At 43.9% G+C, this 24699-nt stretch overlaps 1 protein-coding gene across 2 annotated transcripts in view; it reads right to left on the bottom strand.

Moving 5' to 3' along the window:
* Positions 1-24699, bottom strand: part of LOC125462980 (TBC1 domain family member 30-like) — an 86108-nt gene that overhangs the window by 6052 nt on the left and 55357 nt on the right. The window contains exons 7-12 of one of the 2 annotated variants that reach the window (XM_048553547.2): positions 23712-23880; positions 16671-16767; positions 11278-11375; positions 11061-11182; positions 7201-7395; positions 892-1641 (exon numbers count right to left, since the gene is read on the bottom strand). In XM_048553547.2, coding sequence (XP_048409504.2) covers positions 935-1641; positions 7201-7395; positions 11061-11182; positions 11278-11375; positions 16671-16767; positions 23712-23880 — 1388 coding nt within the window. In that variant the 3' untranslated portion in view covers positions 892-934. The remainder of the gene's footprint in view (positions 1-891; positions 1642-7200; positions 7396-11060; positions 11183-11277; positions 11376-16670; positions 16768-23711; positions 23881-24699) is intronic. The other variant, XM_048553546.2, reaches the window with a different exon arrangement.

Raw genomic sequence — 24699 nt, 5'->3', positions numbered from 1 at the left:
CATGATGCCTGGAACAGTCAGTTTCTTTTCAATAACTGGCATACTGTTTTCTTCTGTTAATGAATGTCCACTGGTAGTTTCAAAGCTTGTTATTATGTACTTATCCTGCTTTTCCAATAAATGAGTAACAACAAGAAAGAGATGCTGTGTGTTACTAAAAGAATAACCAAAACAAGATGTTTAAATTAGGAAGGCATTAGTGGATTTTGTAACAAGTATTGTTCCCTTCTGAAAACACCATGCTTGTTCAAAGTTCCTCTCCACACTGACACAGATGACCTAGTGCCCTACAGCAATTTAACTTGTGTACGTTCAGCACTTTTATGTTAATGGTATCAGAATGCTTCCTGTATATTTCTGAGTTTGACCTGGTTGTGTGAAAACCTTTTTTTTGCACTCTATTTTAAATGGCAAGCAATTAATATAAAAATTATTTTAACAAATAATTAAAAAAATACATTTTAACCACTAACTGACAATGTTTTTGGAAGTTAAAAAATATTACAACATTGACGTTAATCATGAAACTAACTTTCAATGAATAATCATACAATTATCAATATTTGACATGCTTGTGTAAAAAGGTGGCAATTACATAGTGTGTAATCCTTCTTAAAGGCTCCCAAGCGGAGAAGCAAGCAGTGCATTCAGATTAGAGATTTCCAAAGGGCACACATGTTAACCATCCATAAAATGACTTAGAGGCAATGTGAATGATGATTCTGACACATGGGACTTTAAGCTCATACTAGTCATTAAAATCCAGTGGTTTGTGGCAAATTATTCAAGTTGTGCTAAACTATTTGTGCAAATACTTCACGTTTAGTAACGAGCTTGTTGACCAATGGGCTATTATGGAATATGCTAGAATTATTGTCTTTTTCCTCTTACCCATCCCTTTTCCTCACCAAGGCAGTAGCATGTCTTTTCTTAATCATTTATTGAATGGCAGTATCTGGACGTTGCTGCAAGATCCACGTAAACCTAGATTTTGCGTTTTGAGAGAGTTTCCAGAGAGATCCGCAAGTTGAGTATTGTCTGTGATATTTGCTTTGACAGCAGACAGAGATGTGAAATTCTTAGCTTTGAACCGATCTTTTCTCAAGTCCACACAGCAATCGCATACCCCGAGCTGGTTGCTGGATTCTGCTGCAAATAAAGAATGTTTTGGCTCCCCTATTTGAAGTGTCTTGAATAAATTTTCAACCCTGGCCAAATTGTCAACATCCTTTTTGCACAACTCGATGGCCAAACGTTCACTATAGTACATTTTGGCTTCACAGTGTAACTGGGAACCTTCCCTGTTCGCTTCCGTTATTCTGAGATCATCAAATTTGACGACTTCCGCCTTGGAGCTATCTGTCTGGTCTTCCAGCAGGCCTACTGTATCACTGCAGCCTGACTTAACCTTCAGATTCCTGGTCAAGACATTGCGAGGGACTCTTTTTTGAGAACACCAAGGGACAGTTATCTTATTTTTCTGTTCTTTCTGTATGGGCTGAGGCACCCTGGGATTTGGGGTGTGGTGGACTCGGTTACTTTTGCTGCTGTTCTTTAGCTTTTTGCCACCAAGGAATCGATTAATGCCTTTAGACTTTTTGGAATGAATTGGTGTCCCAGGAGAGCAAGATTCGTTGTTGCCTGCAAAATCAGCAACATATTTTATATGTTACACATTGCTCTTTCAGATGCAATTTCTAATTCGATTTTTCAACTCGTATTCTTTCCACATTGACTACATATAATCTTTAAAGGTCTAAAATAAATTAATAGGATAGTTAGGTTGAACCTGGAATGACACAGAGGAGAGGCAGGTGGTATTAACACCAGGATAAGCCAAAAGCTCTTGTTTCCAAGCTGCATATTTTATGAGCTACCAAGTGTTACTAATCACTGGTTACTATCTGAGATTATGTTTTTATTATTCATGGGATGCGGACATTGCTGTCCATCCTTAATCCCTGTGTGGCTTTCTGGGCCAGTCCAGTGGCAGTTGAGAGTCAACCACATTGCTGTGGGCCTGGATTAGTGAACCAGATGGGTTGTTGTGACAATTGATGGTGGTTTCACGGTCACCTTTACTGAGACTAGCTTTCACTTGCTAATTTTTCAATAACTGAATTTAAATTCCACATGTAAAATAGCTCGGTCTTCGAATTACTAGTCCAGTGATGTTACATTTTCATAACCATGTTTTCAATGGGAGGCAATTCAAATGGGATTTGGTCAAATCCCTTTAAATCGGATAACCAGTAAATATTAAATTTCACCTTTAAAGGCCTACAGTATACTTGGATCAAGAGTGGTAACTGTGGACAGAAAGCAGAGTTAATGCTTCTTCAGAACTGACTTGAACATGGAACTGTTCTCTCCCCAGCTACGCCTACCATCCACCAGAGCATGGCCAAGGTGTTCAGCAGGCTACACCAGCTAGTCCAACATGGAGTCAATCTGTTGCACTTTTCACAAAGGGGAAGAGGAACATGGCCCATTATACACATTGATGACTGTATCGGCGCCGCTTCTTGCTCATCAGAGGAGCTCGAACAGTTCATCCACTTCACCAACACCTTCCACCCCAACCTTCAGTTCACCTGGGCCATCTCCAGCACATCCCTCACCTTCCTGGACCTCTCAGTCTCCATCTCAGGCAACCAGCTTGTAACTGATGTCCATTTCAAGCTCACCGACTCCCACAGCTACCTAGAATACACCTCCTCCCACCCACCCTCCTGCAAAAATTCCATCCCCTATTCCCAATTCCTTCACCTCTGCCGCATCTGCTCCCACGATAAGACATTCCACTCCCGCACATCCCAGTTGTCCAAGTTCTTCAAGGACCGCAACTTGCCCCTCACAGTGATCGAGAATGCCCTTGACCGCGTCTCCCGTATTTCCCGCAACACATCCCTCACACCCCGCCCCCGCCACAACCGCCCAAAGAGGATCCCCCTCGTTCTCACACACCACCCTACCAACCTCCGGATACAACGCATCATCCTCCGACACTTCCGCCATTTACAATCCGATCCCACCACCCAAGACATTTTTCCATCCCCACCCCTGTCTGCTTTCCGGAGAGACCACTCTCTCCGTGACTCCCTTGTTCGCTCCACACTGCCCTCCAAGCCCACCACACCCAGCACCTTCCCCTGCAACCGCAGGAAATGCTACACTTGCCCCCACACCTCCTCCCTCACCCCTATCCCAGGCCCCAAGATGACATTCCACATTAAGCAGAGGTTCGCCTGCACATCTGCCAATGTGGTATACTGCATCCACTGTACCCGGTGTGGCTTCCTCTACATTGGGGAAACCAAGCAGAGGCTTGGAGACCGCTTTGCAGAACACCTCCGCTCAGTTCGCAACAAACAACTACACCTCCCAGTCGCAAACCATTTCAACTCCCCCTCCCATTCTCTAGATGACATGTCCATCATGGGCCTCCTGCAGTGCCACAATGATGCCACCCGAAGGTTGCAGGAACAGCAACTCATATTCCGCCTGGGAACCCTGCAGCCTAATGGTATCAATGTGGACTTCACCAGTTTCAAAATCTCCCCTTCCCCCACCGCATCCCGAAACCAGCCCAGTTCGTCCCCTCCCCCAACTGCACCACACAACCAGCCCAGCTCTCCCCCCCCGCCACCCACTGCATCCCAAAATCAGTCCAACCTGTCTCTGCCTCCCTAACCGGTTCTTCCTCTCACCCATCCCTTCCTCCCACCCCAAGCCGCACCCCCATCTACCTACTAACCTCATCCCACCTCCTTGACCTGTCCGTCTTCCCTGGACTGACCTATCCCCTCCCTACCTCCCCACCTATACTCTCTCCACCTACCTTCTTTACTCTCCATCTTCGGTCCGCCTCCCCCTCTCTCCCTATTTATTCCAGTTCCCTCTCCCCATCCCCCTCTCTGATGAAGGGTCTAGGCCCGAAATGTCAGCTTTTGTGCTCCTGAGATGCTGCTTGGCCTGCTGTGTTCATCCAGCCTCACATTTTATTATCATATACTCAGGAGCTGCTAGGTCTACTGAAGGAGGTGGACTTTCAGGGTGAATCCCAGGGAAAGAGAAAAAACAGAACTGGCTGGAAAAGCTTAGCAGGTCTGACAGCAACTGTGAAGAAAAATCAGTGTTAATGTTCTGGATCCAGTAACCTACCACCCCACCAGTATCCACATCCAGAAGATCATCAGACGCCATTTCAGCCACATCTAGCAAGATGTCACCACCAGGCACACGTTCCCCTCCCCTCCCTTGTCTGTCTTCTGCAGGGACAGTTCCCCCTTGGACACCCTGGTACACTCTTCCTTCATTCCCATCACCGCCCCACAGCACCTTCCCCTGCTACTGCCAAGAGTGTAATACTTGCCCATTTACCAAGGGAGTATCCAAGGGCCCAAACAAACCTTCCAGGTGAAGCAGCATTTTACTTGCACTTTCTCCAATGTAATCAACTGCTTTTGCTGCTCACAATGTGGTCTCCTCGACATTGGGGGAGCAAAATGCAGACTGGGTGACCACCGTTCTGCTGGCAAAAAAGAGCCTGAGCTTCCAGTTGTCAGCCACTTTAACACACCACCCTATTCCCTGGCCAACATATTGTCTCAGGCTTGCTGCAGTGTTCCTGCGAAGCTTAGAACAAGCTAGAAGCTCATACCACATTTTCCGCTTGGGGGCCCTGTAGTCCTCCAGACTCAATATCGAGTTCAATGATTTGACAGCCTGAACTCTTTCACAGCCTTACCCCCATTCCCACAGAGTAGGCCTTATCGCATAGCCTGCCATTACACACCACCCACTGTTATAGAACATAGAACATTACAGCACAGTACAGGCCCTTTGGCCCTCGATATTGTGCCGTCCTGTCATACCGATCTCAAGCCCATCTAACCTACACTATTCCATGTACGTCCATATGCTTATCCAATGACAACTTAAATGTACTTAAAGTTGGCGAATCTACTACCATTGCAGGCAAAGTGTTCCATTCCCTTACTACTCTCTGAGTAAAGAAACTACCTCTGACATCTGTCCTATATTGTTCACCCCTCAATTTAAAGCTATGCCCCCTCGTGCTCGCCGTCACCATCCTAGGAAAAAGGCTCTCCCTATCCACCCTATCTAACCCTCTGATTATCTTATATTTTTCAATTAAGTCACCTCTCAACCTTCTTTTCTCTAATGAAAACAGCCTCAAGTCCCTCAGCCTTTCCTTGTAAGACCTTCCCTCCATACCAGGCAACATCCTAGTAAATCTCCTCTGCACCCTTTCCAAAGCTTCCACATCCTTCTTATAATGTGGTGACCAGAACTGTACGCAATACTCCAAGTGCGGCCGCACCAGAGTTTTGTACAGCTTCAACATAACCTCTTGGTTCCGGAACTCGATCTCTCTATTAATAAAAGCTAAAACACTGTATGCCTTCTTAACAACCCTGTCAACCTGGGTGGCAACTTTCAAGGGTTTGCGTACATGGACACCAAGATCTATCTGCTCATCTACACCACCAAGAATCTTACCATTAGCCCTGTACTTTGCCTTCTGGTTCCTCCTACCAAAGTGCATCACCTCATACTTGTCCGCATTAAACTCCATTTGCCAGCTCTCAGCCCAGCTGTGCAGCTTATCTATGTCTCTCTGTAACCTACAACATCCTTCGTCACTATCCACAACTCCACTGACCTTAGTGTCGTCTACAAATTTACAAACCCATCCTTCTACGCCCTCATCCAGGTCGTTTATAAAAATGACAAACAGCAGTGGACCCAACACCGACCCTTGTGGTACACCACTAGTAACTGGACTCCAGGATGAACATTTCCCATCAACCACCACCCTCTGTCTTCTTTCAGCAAGCCAATTTCTGATCCAAACTGCTATATCTCCCACAATTCCATTCCTCCGCATTTTGTACAATAGCCTACTGTGGGGAACCTTATCGAACTCCTGGCTGAAATCCATATACACCACATCAACCGGTTTACTCTCATCTACCTGTTTGGTCACCTTCTCAAAGAACTCAATAAGGTTTGTGAGGCACGACCTACCCTTCACAAAACCATGCTGACTATCCCGAATCAAATTATTCTTTTCTAGATGATTATAAATCCTGTCTCTTATAACCTTTTCCAACACTTTACCAACAACTGAAGTAAGGCTCACTGGTCTATAATTACCAGGATTGTCTCTACTCCCCTTGAACAGGGGAACCATATTTGCTATCCTCCAGTCTTCTGGCACTATTCCTGTAGACAATGACAAGTTAAGGATCAATGCCAAAGGCTCAGCAATCTCCTCCCTGGCTTCCCAGAGCCACTGTTAGCCACTAACAGTCTCCATTAACAGCTATTCACCCTCCTAGCCAATCATTATCAACTCTTTTGTCTGTCTAAATGTTTTTCTCCCTCTTTAGGCTCTATCCTCACCTACAGTTTACTCCTTACCCCCCAACCATCACCCTATCTTCTGCATATAAACCGGCATTTACCTAGCTACCATCAGTTCTGAGGAAGGGTCACTGGACCAGAAATGTTAACTCTGATTTTTCTTCACAGATGCTGCCAGACCTGCTGAAGTTTTCCAGTAACTTCTGTTATTGTTCCTGATTTACAGCATCTGCAGTTCTTTAGGTTTTTATTGAAACCCACGAAAGTCAGAACAAAGTAAAATTTCTGGGTTTGACCAGCCAAGCAGGGGTGCACTGCACAGATGAGGCAAGGAGGAAGGCAGTGCAGGAGGTAGCACTGCTGAAGGACATTACCAGGGCCAGATCTTTCCTGGGGCTCATAGGGTTACGGTCGTGGCTTCATTGAGAGATATGTCATCACAACAGTCTCTCTGCTCTGTCTCCTCCAAAAGGTTTGAGGTCATTACGGCCAGGCAGTGCTCATGCATCTCAAGAATGGCACCAGCACTGGGGACAATTAATGGGGGAAGCAGGATTATTTTCCTTCAAGGAATTTTAACCAGGTTAGCTTGGGTGCAGTATTGGTCCAAGAGGGGCACAGTAATCTAAGTTAAAATACCGTGACCCCTCGCCTCTGGATCATTAGTCCAAGCCTCTGGTTTACTAGTCCAGTATGACGAATCACAATGCCATTGTATCAATTGTACGGATTCTACAGGTATCTTGGTTACATATTTGCAACACCATTTTATAACTATTTGTAGTTGCTATGTATATAACACCTTACCATGTCTGGGAGTTAGGTACTGATTTTGTTGCTGTCTCTTGGTCATTTTTGAGTGGTGTTGCTTCAACACAGGTGTATGTGTTGCTGTGTACTCTGTGCTGTTTACCACTACTTGAGAGTGTGATATACTATCACCAGTTGTGGCTGGAACAGTCTTCCCCAAATTGCAGCTGCCTTTTCGCTTTTCATTTTGAGCTGAAGAAAGACATGAGGGTAAAATATACAAAAATAATTACCTTATTATTTCCCCCCCGGAAATACAGGTTTTAATTAAATTATCAGTATTGTAAAATGTAAAACATTTGTGTGTCAGATGTTTGCATTCAGGACATGTCTGTCATAACTCAAACGTAAAAAAACTTGACAGCATCAAGCTTTGTCGTACTTGCAAACCTCAGGCTGATTTGATTGGATCAAAGAGAAAACAGGACTGAGCCACATATTTTAAAGAGCGAAAGAGACAGTCATTTATCTGCTGATGACAGCCTTACAAGCAGCTATCAAGAACGAGCAACACCCCTCAACAAAACCAGTTAGTTAATGTTTAATTAACTTCAACTGATTTATTTAAAATACAACAACCTTCACCAAAAATATGGTAGCATCAACTGGACAAGGGACAAAAATATCTGATAGCACGAAAACAAAGCATACCAGATTTGGTTGGCCCAACAGTATCGTCAGATCATGTCAGATATAGCAGCATGACAATCATAATGATAGGCTCTGTGCCTTGGAGGGTCATGTCTAAAGTAGCACATCTAAGGTGAACAAGGTGGACCGTGTTTTTTAACATTTTATTTAATTACCAAAACTCTCAAAGAGATGCACAACCAATAGCTAGTATTATGTAAGATGCAATTAAATCCATAATAAACTTTAGGTTAATGTTACATTTAAAGCTGAACACAAGCTAGAAACGTGGCCACCCAAGATCACCTGACTTCTTACTGGGACTGAACCTACCACCTTGTTAGAGGGCGAAACAAAGAGAACATTCAAATTGGTGTAAATCAACGTCCTGTGCTGGAACTGATTAAAAAGTATTTTTGATAGAATTAGGACATTCAAAAACCAAACCACTCAACATCACAAATTCTCAAAGGTGTTACACAAGACAGGATGCTTAAACCAACATGAATACTTCCCCGTTATTTGGATGGGACTTGGAGCTTGAGAAAACTCACACAGGGAGAAAACCAAGTTTTCTGTCTGCTGTCGAAAATCAGCAAAATCTGCACACAATTCCACCAAACATTGATCGAGTCAACAGTTCACTGGTCAATAAGCCCAACTCTGAATGAGCTGCAAGCCAACAAGGAGCCAAGGCAGTAAACAGTGTATCTTGAAAGGAGATGACTGCAACAGACAGAAAGATTTCATGCAACCTGTTCCAACTTCAAGTTCACCTGAGAATCAACCTCCCAGACACCATGACAAGAAATATCACCACCTGCTGAGAATGCTTCACTCCACAGGCCTTTGCTTTAACTTTGAAGCATCAAAACAATCCAAAAAAAAACCCTGCAGGCTGGCCTCGTGAGGTTTGGGTGATGGTAAACTTGAGACTGTGATAATTAGAAAATGTAACAGTGCACTATCTTCATCTGTGTGTCTCACAGTGTGTGAAATAGTGTTAAATTTGGGGTAAATGTGTGAGAATAAATCACCTTTAGTTTAAACATTGCTGCTGTAATTATTTAACTGGAATGTGCGCAGTAGGGGAGCTGGCAGTGTATTAGTAATGTCTCTGCACAGATGATCCAGAACCCAAGCTAATGTTCTGGTAACATGGGTTCAAATCTCACTGTGGCAGATGGGAAAATCTGAATTTGTTAAAAAAAAAACTGGAATTAAAAGCCAGCCTATTTCATCCATGTATTCACTTTGAAATGTTGAAAAAAAAATCTGCTTTGCCACTGCACTGTAGATAAAGTTGTCCTCACCTGGTCTGGTCTATATGTGACTCCAAATCCACAGCAATGTGGTTAACTCTTAAGTGAACGCTGAAATACTGGATCAGCCAACCTGTTGTACCAAAGTGCTAAATGTCTAAAGACAGGAAAGAAACGATATTGGCCACACAGCATTGATCGAAGCACTAGAAAGAACAATGGCAAACTCAGCCCTGTTGACCCTACAAAATCATGCTTACTAAGGTCTGGGGGGCTTGTGGCAAAATTTGGAGAGCTGTTCAAGCAACAACCTGACATTGTGTGTAATCTATTGATTCCACGATTATGACAATGTCCAAAACACCGCCACAACTATCCTTAGGTATTTCCTATCCCACTAAAAAACTGATCAGATGTGGTAGCACAATGATGTACAGGAAGGAGGTGACCTAGGAGTCAGTAACATTGAATCTATTCTGCATGAAGTCTCACGGCATCAGGCCAAACATCAAGAAGAAAAAATCTTGCTGCTCCCACTTTACGAATGTATCAGTACTTCTCCATGTTGAACATGAACTTGGAGGAAGCACTGACAGTGGTAGGGCACAGAATGTACTCTGGGTGGGGACTTCCATGTCCATAACCAATACAGGGTCAACAGCACCACGACTGACCCAGTTGGCTGTGTCCTAAAGGTGGCCACTCCTATCTGACTGTATCAGCAGGACAGATGTATATAAGGCAGGCAGATTGGTTAGGATGAGTTCAAGCATGTTTTTCCCTCTTTGTGGTTCCCTCAAAACCCTGCAGCAAACCCAGCCCAGCAACATTGTTTGTCCAGTCCTTGTGGACATCTTCTCATTGAGGATATTGTTCTCTATGTCGTGTGGCACTATCACTATGCTAATTGGACTGACTTCAAACAGATTCAGCAACTCAAAATAGACATCCACGTGATGTTGCAGGCTATCTGCTGCAGCAGAACTGTATCCAGTCACGATCTATAACCTCATGGCTTGACTTATCCTCCACTTGAACATTTACCATCAAGCCACAGCAGCAATCTGGGTTCAATGATGAGTGCAAGACAGCAAGTCTGCAGTAGCATCAGACATGCCTAAAAATGAGGTGTCAACCTGGTGAACCAACACTAGACCACTTGTATGCCAAAGAGCAGAAGCAGGAGGCAGTAATTACAGCAAATGGATCAGCACAAAAATGGAGCAGATCTAAGGTCCTGCCTTATCCAGCAGAAATGGTAGTGAAAATTAAACCACTTAAACAAATTAAATAAAGAGGAGATAGTAAGAACAGCTGATGCTGGAGGTTGAGGTAACACAGTGTGGACCTGGAGGAACACATCAGGCCAGGCAGCATCAGAGGAACAGGATGAAGAAGGGTCCCAACCTGAAAAATCAGCTTTCCTGTTCAGCTTTCAGGTTGGGACCCTTCTTCATCCTGTTCCTCTGATGCTGCCTGGCTTGCTGTGTTCCTCCAGCTCCACACTGTGTTATTACTGGAGAAGGAGGCTCCTCTGCCAGAGCAGTTGTGTCTAGTCAACATTCTGATGTCTGATTTAACCCGGGGTCTTGTTCTTTTTGAACATGCCCCCCCCTCCCCAGTTTGAGTTCTTTTCTCCATCTCCCCAGTCTACTCTCAGCAATGATTTGACTTCCACCTATCCCCAATCACTTATTATACGATATAGTCAGTTAATTCTGTTTTTTTTTAGATCTAATTTTTGATACAACACTCCCACACCGCCTCATTCAGGTAACTCACTCACTAAGCATTTTCAATGATGCTGATATTACTGGCCGTCCATGATGACACTAGGTGTTCCCCATTCTTTACTTGAACTTTAATTCTGACATTCTGTGCTCTTCGTTTCCTTTCTCTTGTCCTCCTCAGACCTTCTCCTTTGGATCACTTCAGTAACATGGCTGAATAGACTTGGTCTTTTACCTGTTTTCTGACAGTGTGCTGGATTGTGGACCCCAGGGTATCCCACTGCAGAAATGAAAGTGCAGGTTCTATGATTCACTTCTGATGCTTTTCCCTTGCACTGAGCTTCCTTCAAGAGATGGCTTTAAGCAAAAACAAAAGAAGAGCCATATCAAATTATACAGTGGAAGAACTTGAAATGAAGAAGTGTCTACTATTAAGCATGTTGGAAAAATACCTTGAGGCAGCAACTTTTGCTTGGAACGATGAAGGACTATGCTTCTCTCTCAGTTCAACCACTTGTGTGAAGGGAAAAGTTGCCATTGAATACACACTCTGCAAGATACATAACAATGCCTTTACATGTACAAACCACAAGACAATTCCAGTTTATAAACTCTAGGCATCAGGGTGGCTGTATCATTTGACTGGTGATGTTTCTGAACCAGCAAATAAAGTACATTTATGAAATCCTGTTGGTGCTATTTAAATGCAAGCAATACAGCAGAGAAATAGACCCTTTCGTCCAACGTCTCCGTGACGACCAAGTTTCCCAAACTAAACTAACCCCTGTCAAAAAGATATCAGCGTGATCATATTCGGCATTCATATGGGAACAGCACTAGCTATAAAAAATGTATTTTCTTTTGATCAACGACAAAGTCAATCATTGTAGACTTTGTTTCGGGTTATCTTTAAAGTTTGTCAGAGAAATATCTACATTTCCCGCTGGCTGCCTGCTCCTTGGTGGCTTCCAAGTGATCAGGAATAACAGAAACAATCTGAAGTATTGGTTTCCATATGCAAGCATGCCATCTCTCAGGCGAAAAAGCAAATTGTGGCTTTGGGATTGAAGTCATTAACCTAAAACTGGGTGTGCCTCGTTCCCAGGTAATAAGATGATGGGATTTTACTCTAATTTAAATTAAATGTAAAATATATAAACAGCAACATAAACAAGTGAATAATATAATTAAATAGCTAACTGAAAAGGATTAACAATGGAAAATAAAAACCGAAAGAACTGCGGATGCTGTAAATCAGGAACAAAAACAGGTCTGGCAGCATCTGTGAGGAAAAAATCAGTGTTAATGTTTTGGGTCTGGTGACCCTTCCTCAGAACTGACAAATTAACAATAGTATGCTGGGAAATGCCAAGGCTGTGGCATATGGGAGCTCCTAGATACCACTGTGATCCATGACAACATGACTGCACTAAGAGTTTGTGTTTGAGCAGCTTTGGCTCATAGTTTATGAGCTGGAGCCTGAACCACAGACAGTGCAAGCCAGCGAGAAGAAAAATTACCCAGATTTAGGTGGGAATTTGGAATTTGAAACAGATCAGCCATGATCTTATCGAATGGTGGGGCGGATTCGAGAGGCCAAGTGGTTTATTTCTGCTCCTATTTCATATGTTTATATAAAGGGAACTGGGCGCCTTTATTGGTTAGAATGGGCTGCCGTAATATTTCCTTCACTCTTCGGGTATCCTGACATCAGAAACCATTCCTTCGCTAAGCAGATCAGCTCACAGGCCTTTGCCAATATTAAACAAAATAAAACAGGGAACTGTGGTTGCTGGAAATCAGAAATGAAAGCAGAAAATGTTGGGAAAACTCAGAAGATCTGGGGAAGGGTGACTGGACACAAAATGTTAACTCTGTTTTCTCTCTACAGATGCCCTAGAACTGATGAGTTTTCCCAGGATTATCTGTCTTCATCAATACTGTTCTTAAGAAGATGGAAGAAGAGATTCCACCACCATCCCACCAGGTATTGGAAGTTCCAGTACACACTTCCCTGCTTGACCCTTGCCAGCCAGACAATCAGCTTCAAGATGATTAATAGGTTCAAATGTGCATGAGGGCTGGAATGTGCAAGTCCACATTGGTGGCTGCATTTGCTTCTTGAATCACCAAACTGGGCAAATTGTTGAAGTTTTGAGGTTTTTGAGGTTTCCAGCATTTGTTTGACAGGACCTTCTCTTATCCTATTGGTACATTGCAAGGGACCCAGGTGGAATGGCATCACCAACATCTGAGGCCAGATCAGGCAGGTCTCTAGGAGTCATGTGATTGGCGACGCTTGTTGCTTCATTTCCTGCCTCCTAGCAGATCATCTCTGTGCATTTTCCAGGGTGGCAGTAGGCGTCCCTGGATGCAGCCCCTGGATTTACCAAACTCCGGGATCACTCCAAGATTCCTTACCACGATCTGTCTCCACTTCACTGGGGTCATCACACACTGACCCTTTCAGTTCTGCAACGTTGTTGAGGGAGGTGCCAGGTTCCACATATCCTCCAGAAGTCTGACATCAAGAAACTCCCCTTCCCTTTCATGAGGATGCCCCCGCCCCTGGCAATTGGCTGAACAATACAATGTAGCCCTCTCTGTCCTGCCTTGCTGACACTGTGGGGTTCAGGACCCTACACATACTGTATCTTATTCTGGTCCCTGATACTGTGGCTTTTGGAGAAACACCCTTGTGCCAAACTGAAGTTCAGTCCAAGATAATAAAGTGTGAAGCTGGATGAACACAGCAGGCCAAGCAGCATCTCAGGAGCACAAAAGCTGACATTTCAGGCCTAGACCCTTCATCAGAGAGGGGGATGGGGTGAGGGTTCTGGAATAAATAGGGAGAGAGGGGGAGGCGGACCGAAGATGGAGAGAAAAGAAGATAGGTGGAGAGGAGAGTATAGGTGGGGAGGTAGGGAGGGGATAGGTCAGTCCAGGGAAGACGGACAGGTCAAGGAGGTGGGATGAGGTTAGTAGGTAGGAAATGGAGGTGCAGCTTGGGGTGGGAGGAAGGGATGGGTGAGAGGAAGAACAGGTTAGGGAGGCAGAGACAGGCTGGGCTGGTTTGGGGTGCAGTGGGGGGAGGGGACGAGCTGGGCTGGTTTTGGGATGCGGTGGGGGAAGGGGAGATATTGAAGCTGGTGAAGTCCACATTGATACCATTGGGCTGCAGGGTTCCCAAGTGGGATATGAGTTGCTGTTCCTGCAACCTTCGGGTGGCATCATTGTGGCACTGCAGGAGGCCCATGATGGACATGTCATGGGAGGGGGAGTTGAAATGGTTCGCGACTGGGAGGTGCAGTTGTTTATTGCGAACCAAGCGGAGGTGTTCTGCAAAGCGGTCCCCAAGCCTCCGCTTGGTTTCCCCAATGTAGAGGAAGCCACACCGGGTACAATGGATACAGTATACCACATTAGCAGATGTGCAGGTGAACCTCTGCTTAATATGGAAAGTCATCTTGGGGCCTGGGATAGGGGTGAGGGAGGAGGTGTGGGGGCAAGTGTAGCATTTCCTGCGGTTGCAGGGGAAGGTGCCGGGTGTGGTGGGGTTGGAGGGCAGTGTGGAGCGAACAAGGGAGTCACGGAGAGAGTGGTCTCCCCGGAAAGCAGACAAGGGTGGGGATGGAAAAATGTCTTGGTTGGTGGGGTCGGATTGTAGATGGCAGAAGTGTCGGAGGATGCTGCGTTGTATCCGGAGGTTGGTGGGGTGGTGTGTGAGAACGAGGGGGATCCTGTTTGGGTGGTTGTGGCGGGGGCGGGGTGTGAGGGATGTGTTGCGGGAGACGTGGTCAAGGGCGTTCTCGACCACTGTGGGGGGAAAGTTGCGGGCCTTGAAGAACTTGGACATCTGTTCAGTCCTGTCAGCTTTGCGATCAGTCAATGTTTTTCTTGCATTTTTCCCTCTCCATCCTCCTGGGTGCAATTTGCTCCATCTCTCTCTCTCTCTCTCTCTCTCTTTAGTGGCCAGATGTAGTGATTAACTGTTGGGTAGGGTTGTAGGTATCATTTCACAGTGGAAAAGGAATGTTACACAAAAGTGTGCGTTGCCCTTTGTTAAATCATAATGACAGTTAAAGCTGTCCCACATTTGGCAGCTCTTCAGCTGGTGCTGCTTGAACCAGACATAGATTTTCACTTTTCATTGATTCTCGTTAAACTGTTACTAACAACTGCAGCCACTCCCTGAAACAAGCTGTCTGTGAAAGCAATTCAGGAAACAACTTATTCAAGTGTGCTTGAAGCAAAATATCCTTTTGACAAACAGTTCTGTTACCTTGTGAGTCAGTCCATTGCCTGAGGAATGTTTTGTGTGCAGCGCAGAACTGAGACCAACATTTGTCTCATTTTCACCAGTGACCAAAAGGAATACTTCTGTTCTGTCTTGCCCACAATGAGATGGTTTGTAAACAGACAGCACAATGGCTTTTTATTTTGTGAAGCAATCAGGTCAATGCTAATATGCAAAATGTAATAGAGATTTTTAGTGGTTCTAGTCGTCAGGACATAAATCGAGTACTGGATTACGACCTTATGTTTGGTTGTGTTCTGCCAGCATTGTGAAGAGTTGCAATGTGCCAGCAGGTCTGTACTTGACCTCTACTTAAGCAATTGCTTTGTTTCCAGCAACACATTTCAAACTCTAAGAGTCACATTTAATACAGACATTATGTGGGATATTCAGATGCTGTTAATTAGATATAATTCAATTGTAATGGAGTTTGGAAATCCCACTTTCGTCACAGGAGGCATGTCTTTATACAAATCACTTCTGAGGAAAATTAACACCCAGCTTTCCAAAATGAAAGTATCAACAGTCATGGCAGCTTCCCTTTGGCAGCAGGATGCCCCACCTCCAGGAGCAGCAGCTGAATCAGAGTGACAGCAGCAGACTCAGCAGTGCACCAGGAATGATGGCCAATGCTGGAACTTCTGTAGTCACTCCAGGTACAAATGAAGCCTAGACAGTGGAGTTTAGTGGGATCAGCATTTGCCAAGACCAACTGTATCAGCCCTTGCAAGTGTGGGCACTCATGTGGGTAGAGGGGTTTTCAAGAAGGGGTGTTCCTTGCCACTGGAAATCCCTCAATGGTCCATAAGATGCCCCGAGTTCACAAAGAAGCTGCAAGGTTTTCCTGAGCTGCCTCCCCAGGTGGAGTGGACAACTGTTGTGGGTAACCAGTGGTCAGTCACATCAGGGATGAAAGGTGAAGTTAACTGAATATTGGCCAAACCTCTTTTGTTAGTTTTCGGCTTATTATCCCACAAAATGGGACTAAGCACCGCACCAACCTGTTGCTTCACTTTACCCAATTTAGTCACGGTGGCCAGGAGCCTGCAAAACACACAAACTGCTGGGAATTTAAATTGTGGCCACTAATACATGTGGCTCATGGACTCTCCTCAGGGGCAGTGGCACAAATATACTTTCAAATCTTCAGCTTCACTTTATCCTTCCTTCTTTACTGGGACTGTGTAATGTTTTGAATGGAACTCTCAGTGCACGTCAGGAATAATACAGCAGAATTTTCATTCCTTGATAGGATTTTAAAAATGACTTTATATTTGTACGATGCTGATCTAGCAAACTGCTTGAAGCCTTGTTGTATTCTCTGGGTTGAGAATCCTAGATGACCTGGTTCAAATCTCTGGAATAGTGTTGAATTCACTGGCTTCTGCATCAGATATGTATCAGTACTGACCAGGCTGGAATCTTTCTGAATGGTACTGAGTCTCAGATGGTGACAGCTAACTTGCAGCAGCAAATCATTCGATCAGATACGCTGGGAGTATCACTTCTCACATCGAAGGAAATTACTTTTGCGTTTTACATTCTTACCTGCATCAGTTTGCTGCAGTCTGCCAAGTTAATCTCCATCATCTCCTGATTCAGACATTTAGTGATCTCATCGGGCCTTTGACACTTCTTGATCCACCTGTGACAAATCAATGTGCCGTTAACAGAAATCAGCTCATAATAAGAAAATGCAACCATTCCAACTCAGTGGGCAAAGATAATGCCAGGTTTAATGTGAATAAGGCCACCTCTTCCAAGTCATTGTGGGGTGAACCCAGAGCACTGATAAATTAACCCTACATGCCTTTCAGGATTGACAAGAATAAAGCATTAGAAATGTTACAGCAATACGTGGAATATTCTTTCCACACGATGCACCCATGCATTCGTGCAGCAGGAAGAAGTTATAGGTGACAAATTCAAAGTTCCTTTATCGGGGCAGTTCTGCCTACTGAAAGCCCATCAAAGCCAACGGTCACTAGTAACTCTTTACATGCACTATGTTCTTAAAGTTCATGCAGTGGACCTAAAAATAAATAATCACTGTTCTCAGCAGATGCAGGAACTGAACTTTACCTTTTATATCAAAGAATTATAGAGTCATAGAGATGTACAGCAGGGGAGCTTGGCCAAGTCAACCAGGTATCCTAATTACATGTAGTCCCATTCTTCTAAACTCTTCCTATTCATATGCCCATCCAGATGTCTTTCAAATGTTGTAATAGCACCAGCCTCCACCACTTCCTCTAGAAGCTCATTCCATACACCCTCTGTGTGAAAAAAGTGCCCTTTAGGTCCCTTTTAAATCTTTCCCTATCACCCTAAACCCATGCTGTCTAGTTTTAGACTCTGCGACCCTGGGGTAAAGACTTTGACTATTCACCCAATCCATGCCTGCCACGATTTTATAAACCTCTATGTTGTCACCCTGCAGCCTTTGATGCTCCAGGGAAAATAGCCCCAGTCTATTCATCGTCTCCCCATGGCTCAAACCCTCCAATCCTGGCAACATCCTTGTAAATCTTTTCTGAGCCCTTTCAAGTTTCACAACATCCTTCCTATAGCAGGGAGACCAGAATTGAATGCAATATTCCAAATGCTTCCAATTGGACAATTTGTCAATGTGTCAAATCAGCTCCATGCAACCCATGTGATGGATTCAGCATTACAGGGTCATGCAGGGAATACAATTAGTCAAAGTGCACCTTAAAGACAAGCCACCATGCACAATATCTTCACAACTGCTTCCAATTGTAGTATTCGCAATGTGTGCAGTCTGGTTACTGAAGTTAGCCAGGGTCAGTAGACCCAGATCCCAGAAAGGGGTGGGACCAGTTAAGTGTTTTTGAAGCCAGGAGGAATGTTTCCAGTTTGGTGACTATTGGCACGGGAGCGTCAGTGCTGGTAGCAGGACCCATTCAAATCCCAGAGTTTGCCAGGTGGTATCCCCTTACAGGGAAGAGGGTTGGTAATATGCCAGCAGTGGCAGGAAAAGGCCTCTGATCAACTACGTAAATCACACACTGGACTTTGGACAGGATTGCCATCCTCTACCTTCTCTGTCATTGGTGTTGGGAAAGCAAAAGGCAAGACACTGCCAGCCCACCCCTCCCCTTCCCTTACCATTTTACAGACCCCACCACTTCTCACCCATCTCTAGAGACCTGGTCAAATCCAGTTCAACATTACCAATCAAACGTGAAAAATGATTTCCTGTTTTGTTCAGGAGCTCACCATCCCATTCAAAAAGTGCTCTGCCAAAAGCACATGCCTGGCATCTGCTGATGCTTTGTCAACGGTGGTTTGCCATTAGCATGCACTGGCAGGGGCAGAGTGAGGAAGCAGATCCCAAATCTATCCTTAGCCAGAGGGGAATGGAGCCAATGCTGCTGGTGTTATTCTGAATCATGTGCTAGCCATCAGAGCTAACCTGCTGCCCAAGTCCACAGAGTCATACAGCATGGAAAAAGACCCTCAGTCCAACTCATCCATGCCAACCAGGTTTCCCAAACTAAACTAGTCCCATTTGCCTGCATTTGGCCCATTTCTCTCAAAACCCTTGCTATTCATGTACTTATCCAAACATTTTTTAAATGTTATAGGTGTACCTGCATCTACCACTTTTTCTGGCAGTATATCCCATGTATAAACCAACCTCTGTGTGAAAAAGTTGCCCCTCAGGCGCCTTTTAAATCTTTCTCCTCTCCAACAAACTCGTTCTACCTCTGTTGAGGGGTTCATGGGCCAAATAGCCTGCTTCCACACTGTAGGGATTCTATGAGTCTACAGCAAAATAGCTGTTGTGTCCATTTTAATTTATCTGCACCCAAACACTTGCAATAATACCACTGCAACAATCAACACAATCAAATTTCTTGTTTGCAAGATATTTTTTGCTATAATTACATATGGTTTCCATCACTAATTAGATGCCCAGAAAAGTAAGATAATTTGCCCAAGTGGTTAATTAGGATTTTCCAGCATACAAAAATTGTTATGACACTGAAATCAACCAAACAGTGTCAGTATAATTAGCTATTAGCAGTTCAGAGAATTACTACAGAAAGTAATCATATGTAATCTAACTGTGATTGGTATTGACTGACTCACATAACGTGAACTGAATTCAGTGTCAGAAATGTAGAAATTGAAAGGGCTCCTAGTGTTTGGCATGATGTTGTGTCACTTTTCTGTTTAGATAATGTACAATCATTTCAGAGATACGTGGCTAATTTCAGATGATTAGGAAATATTCCTTCATGTCCCAATATTGTACTAATTAGAACACGGTACGCAGAAATGACCTGTAGAACTTTCTGCCAAGTTGTATCAATGGTACAGCTGGTGAACAGTGGATTGCACAATGCTGTAGTAAAATGGGATCTGGGTGCCCTCATACACAAAGCACAAAAGGTAAGAATACAGAAACCAGGTAGGCAAATGAAACGTTTCTCTGTCACACAAAAGAGGATGTGAGTGGAGGATAGTCTTGCTACAACTGTCGTCTTCTTAGACCGTCTCTCTGGATCAACAGTAACATGCTTCCACTTGGATTTGACGAGTTCTGAGATGGTTCCGATCTGCAGACTCTACTATGTACAGTTGATGCTTGATGGGTTAAGAAGGTGAACTGTTTGCATCCAATGCTTCAATACCACCTCTGCATGTCCTTGATGAAATCTTCTGATGTGTCTGGTGCCTTCCTGAAATAAGCCTTCTCCCTTTTGCTCAATGACAGTCTGGCTATCCCATGTGTCAGAGGAGATGTCTGACCTCTTGGCAACCCTAAAATATTCTCGCTGTCTTTCTGGGTGTCTCCTGCCCCAACCAAGCTCATAGTAGAGCAGCAGCATCAAGAGTTTGAAATGAGGCACAAAAATAGTGTGTCTCACCCAATAAAGCTGATTTTGAGTGATTGTTGCCTTAATGCTAGGGAAATTGTCTAGGGACAAGATACTGTTGGGACTGCCTTTCTTGCCACTGGATGTAGAGAAGGCACTGTTGGTGATACTTCTCCAGTTCTTTGAGGTGCCTGCTGAACACTGTCCAAGTCTCCAAAATGGGTAGGAGCGTGACAAGCATTGATACTAGGGCCTTTGTCTCAAATTTGAGATCCTGTTCCTCTTTTCCTCAGTTAGCCGAAGGCTTAGCTGGCATACTGGAGACAATGACAAAGTTCACTGGCTGTATCTGATTTCTTCAAAAGGAAGATCCCATACTCAGGAAAATGGCTAATATTTTCCAGGATTTTGCCACCAATCTTAATGCAACTGTAGAAGGCGTTAGCAAGGATACACTTAGAATATTGCATCCAGTTATGGTTTCCTGACTTCTAATGGAAGAAGGTCACTATGCTGTGTTGAAGGAATTGATTTATGAGGTAAGGTTAAGTAGGTTAGACCTATGACGACTGCAGTTTATTCAAACGAGAAGTGATCCTGTTGAAGCATAAAAGGTTTTGAAGGACTTATCAGGCTATTGTTGAGGTGGTGTTTTTCCTCTGGAGCAAACCCAGAACGAGGGACACAGTTGAGATAAAGCATCTCCAACTTAAAAACAAACATGAGGAAGAATTTCTTCTCTCAGAGCAACCAGAACTTTTGAAACCCCTGCCCGAGATAGCAATCAGCCCAAGTCACTGAAAATACAGAAGGCTGAGTTGGAGAGGTTTTTGATCGACAAGGGAGGTGAGAAAAATGTTCTTTCTCAGCTGTACAACTGACTCAAGGTTCTGCACATGTCAGTGTGCCAACACAGTGACTTCCAGTTTCGGAAAATAACTGCCATGTGCAAATTTTTAAGGAAGTTAGAAAAATTGGAGGGCATATTTGTTGAGGGTTATGGAAGGCAGACAGGAAAGTTGAGTTGAGGCCACAATCAGATCACTCATGATTTTATTCAGTAGCAAAGCAGGCTCGAAGGGCCAAATGGCCTATTCCTGCTTCTAATTAATATTCCTTACCAAACAGAGATGACATTTAGAAGAAACAATATGTTTGCCCATAAGCAAGGAAATAATTGTTTACGAAAAAAGGCTTTGGGAAAGTCTGAATCCACCTTAACAAGATCATATGCAACCACATGTTCGTTTGATCTTGAATTTATCGGCATCAAGGAAATCATTTCAATCAGTAAGAATGAGAAAACATATTCTGTAATCTTCTTCCCATCACAATCCTCTGAATGCTAAGTATTAAAAAACTACAAGATATTTCATAACTATCAGTATTATATTAAGATAGCAATTTAATACTTGATGTTATCAAATCCCACAATGCTATGGAGATTGAAAAAATAAATTAATGCTAAATCATCCAGCACAGAGTCTTAAAAATCTTAAGGTGAAGTTAATCAAGTTATTGGAAATGACAGGCCGATAAGATTAGATTAGTTACAGAAGTAATTATTGTCTTGTCAAGCATTTTATGTTAGATAATGGGAATGAATCTCTATCACATCTACAGATTACCACTGTGACATTTGCTAAAGAGCAGCAGAAACATTGGAAAGAGGATTTGCCTAGGATTTTTGTGGCTCTTCTATCAAATTAACCATGGCATGCATTCTGGAAAATGACCACATTCACCATTAGCTTGAATTTTGGACTGAATTTTCCCACCGAGTTGGAGATGGGCCAGGAATTGTGAAGGCTGGCTAGGTGGTGTGGGAAGGCATCAGGACGGGAGTCTATGGCACGTCGCAGCCGTGGTAATATTGATGGTGGGCAGCCAATTGAGCCACCTTACCCCAATGAGCATCAGAAGGGGTCCTCCAGCAGCAGTGATCGCTTCTGCACCCAAAGCACCACCATCAAAAGCACCCATTCACACTTTGATCACCACAGTCTGGGGCTTGCCACTGACGTACTCTCTCTCAGGAACTGCGCCTTCAGCAGGGAACACCATTACTGCTGGCAATACTAAGCTTTCCCATTCTGCCCCCTGTCTGGGGTAACTGTCTCCAACTGGAAGTTTAAGAAGTGGCCTGTTTATTGGCCGCCACTGGTAATGTGTTGCCCTAGGGTCCAACTCCTCACCATAGAAGCACAGAATCCCTACAGTGTGGAAGCAGGCCATTTGGCCCATCATGTCTGCACTGACCTTCCAAACAGAATCCCACCGAGACCCAGCCCCCTACCCGATCTCCAAAACCCCATATTTAGCATGAGTAATCCACCTACCCTGCACATTCCTGGATATCATGCAGCAATTTAGCTTGGGCAATCCATTTAACCCGCACATCTGTGAAGTGTGGCGGGAAACCAGATTACCTGGTGGAAACCGACACAGACACAGGGAGAATGTACAAACTCCCCGTAGACAGTCATCCAAGACCGAAATTGAACTGGGTTGCTGGCACTGTAAGGCACAGTGCCAAACATTGTGCCACAGTGCTGCCATCAAAATGGGTAAGTTCTCCCTTTCACCCCTTATTGGGATTTCGGCTTCTCCCAGTAAATGATTCAGCCCTCTGATTTTTTTTTTCTGGGATTTGTAACCAGAGGCAGCCTTAGGTGTTTGGGTTACCCAGCAACCCTAATCTTAGCATCTTGAACTTGTACTCTGAAAGCTCTAATGAATGTTCCAACCTTTTCCATTTACACATACTCTTAACAGTATTGTTACTTTGGTGAATAAATTGCTCCCCCTTCTTTAAATATTCTTACAAAGCACAGAACACAGAGTGCGTGAAGAATTTATAATATACAGAAACTGTCTCTCTATTAGCGTTCTTAAAATAGAATTCCTATTATTCGCCAGCTATACTATGTCCCAACAGATACTTTCCAATGATTTCTGGTGAGTCACTAGATCTTGCACTGCAAGACAGTTGAAGTGATTGGGCAAGGACAGCTATTCCATCCTGCAGCTTCTACCTCTATGGGCAGTGGTGACTGAAAATACAGAGGAAGCAGCAAACCAGGTCATGCTGGCAAAAGGGGCAAGGAGGCTGAAATAGGAAGAAGTAGTTATAACATGGGTAGGTAAAATATTCAATTTCATAGGATTATACAGGATACCCAGCTTTGAAACAGTCTGTTCAGCCACACTAATTTGTGCAGTCTGTACTTTACACCCTTATCTTCCACCTTTCCACATGTGACTTCTCCCTTCTCCCACATGTGCTTATATAGTCTGCTCTTAAACACATCCATGCTGTTCACTTTGTTCTACAGTCTCACCACTTTTTGTGTAAAGATGTTTCCAATGATCTTTGTATTGGAGTCCTTGGTAATTCTCTTGCAATGATGGTCTCTAGTTATGTTATTGCCCAGAACAGAAACACCCTCTCTGTATCCACGCTCTGAAAACTTTTTGTAACTTTAAAAACATCTGTTAGGTCTCTCCCCAGCCTTCACTTTCAAGACAGCAGATCCAGCCTGTCAAACGTTTCCTGATTCGTGTACCCATATGTTTCCAGGAGCATCCATGTAAAGTTTTTCTGCTCTTTCTTTTCATGATGACCACAAATGCACACAGTCCTCTAAAGGGCAGTCGATCTTGTCCTAACCATTTCCTCTTAAATTTTCATCTTGCTCGAATTTAGGGATTTATGAAAAAGCAAACAATGCCAACTACTCACTCTCCTAGTTGAGCCCATAATGCTAGAGCCACTCGAAATAGCACCTCTGATCCTTCAAACAAGATGGCATCCCAAACCCGGAGGATGGTGTCTTTGGGAAGACAGGAGGTGAAAAGAGTCAGAAACCACTGCATGGTGACGACACTGGTAAGTGGCAGAATGCATCTCCCTGTTAAGAAACAACATCAATGATGTGAAATGGATTTTCCAGCAAAGTTACAGTTCTTCAAACAGTAACAGCATGTGGTTGAGCAATTATGTTTACTACCATCATGTTTTATCTTAGCAAAAGCAAAACACTGTGAGTACGGGAAAACTGAAATATAAACAGAAAGTGCTGGAGAAACTCTGGCAGCGTCGATGGAACAAGATTCAGAGTTCACATTTCAAGTCCAAAATGATTCTCCTTCGGAACTCAGTTTATATTTTGTTGCATCTTTCTCCAACTTTAGAAACATTTCAGCAAAGTTCAATCCCAAAATCCTCCTGAGTCAGCCTATGCCTTGGTTATGTTTTTTGAGATGATTCACTGCATTAATTGAATATTGCTATGAAAAAGGATTTGGGAATGTAAAAATTAGTTGTTAAGATTCTCACTACACAAAGGCTTTGGGCAATGTAAACTCATGCCTTACACTTTCTTTTCTCTCAAAGTAGCAATGTAAACTGGTATGAGAACTAGCATGTGTGGAATCCCATTCACGCACATTCTCAGCTGGGAAGGATTGATTTTAGTAAAGAAAATAAGTACAGGGAAAATTGATGGGGTGAAACCACTTGGAGTACTGTGAGAGATCCAGGCACCACATCTCAGGGAGGATAAACTGGCCTTTGATGGAGTACAGAGATAGTAGGAACTGCCGATGCTGGAGAATCTGAGATAACACGGTGTAGAGCTGGATGAACACAGCAGGCCAAGCAGCATCAGAGGAGCAGGAAAGCTGATGTTTCAGGTCGAAAACTTTTCTGAAGAAGGGTCTCGACCCGA

Source organism: Stegostoma tigrinum, chromosome 21, assembly GCF_030684315.1.
Source record: "Stegostoma tigrinum isolate sSteTig4 chromosome 21, sSteTig4.hap1, whole genome shotgun sequence".
Lineage (NCBI taxonomy): Eukaryota > Metazoa > Chordata > Chondrichthyes > Orectolobiformes > Stegostomatidae > Stegostoma > Stegostoma tigrinum.
The sequence above is the reverse complement of the archived record's forward strand: the minus strand, read 5'-3'. Positions and strand labels throughout refer to the sequence as shown.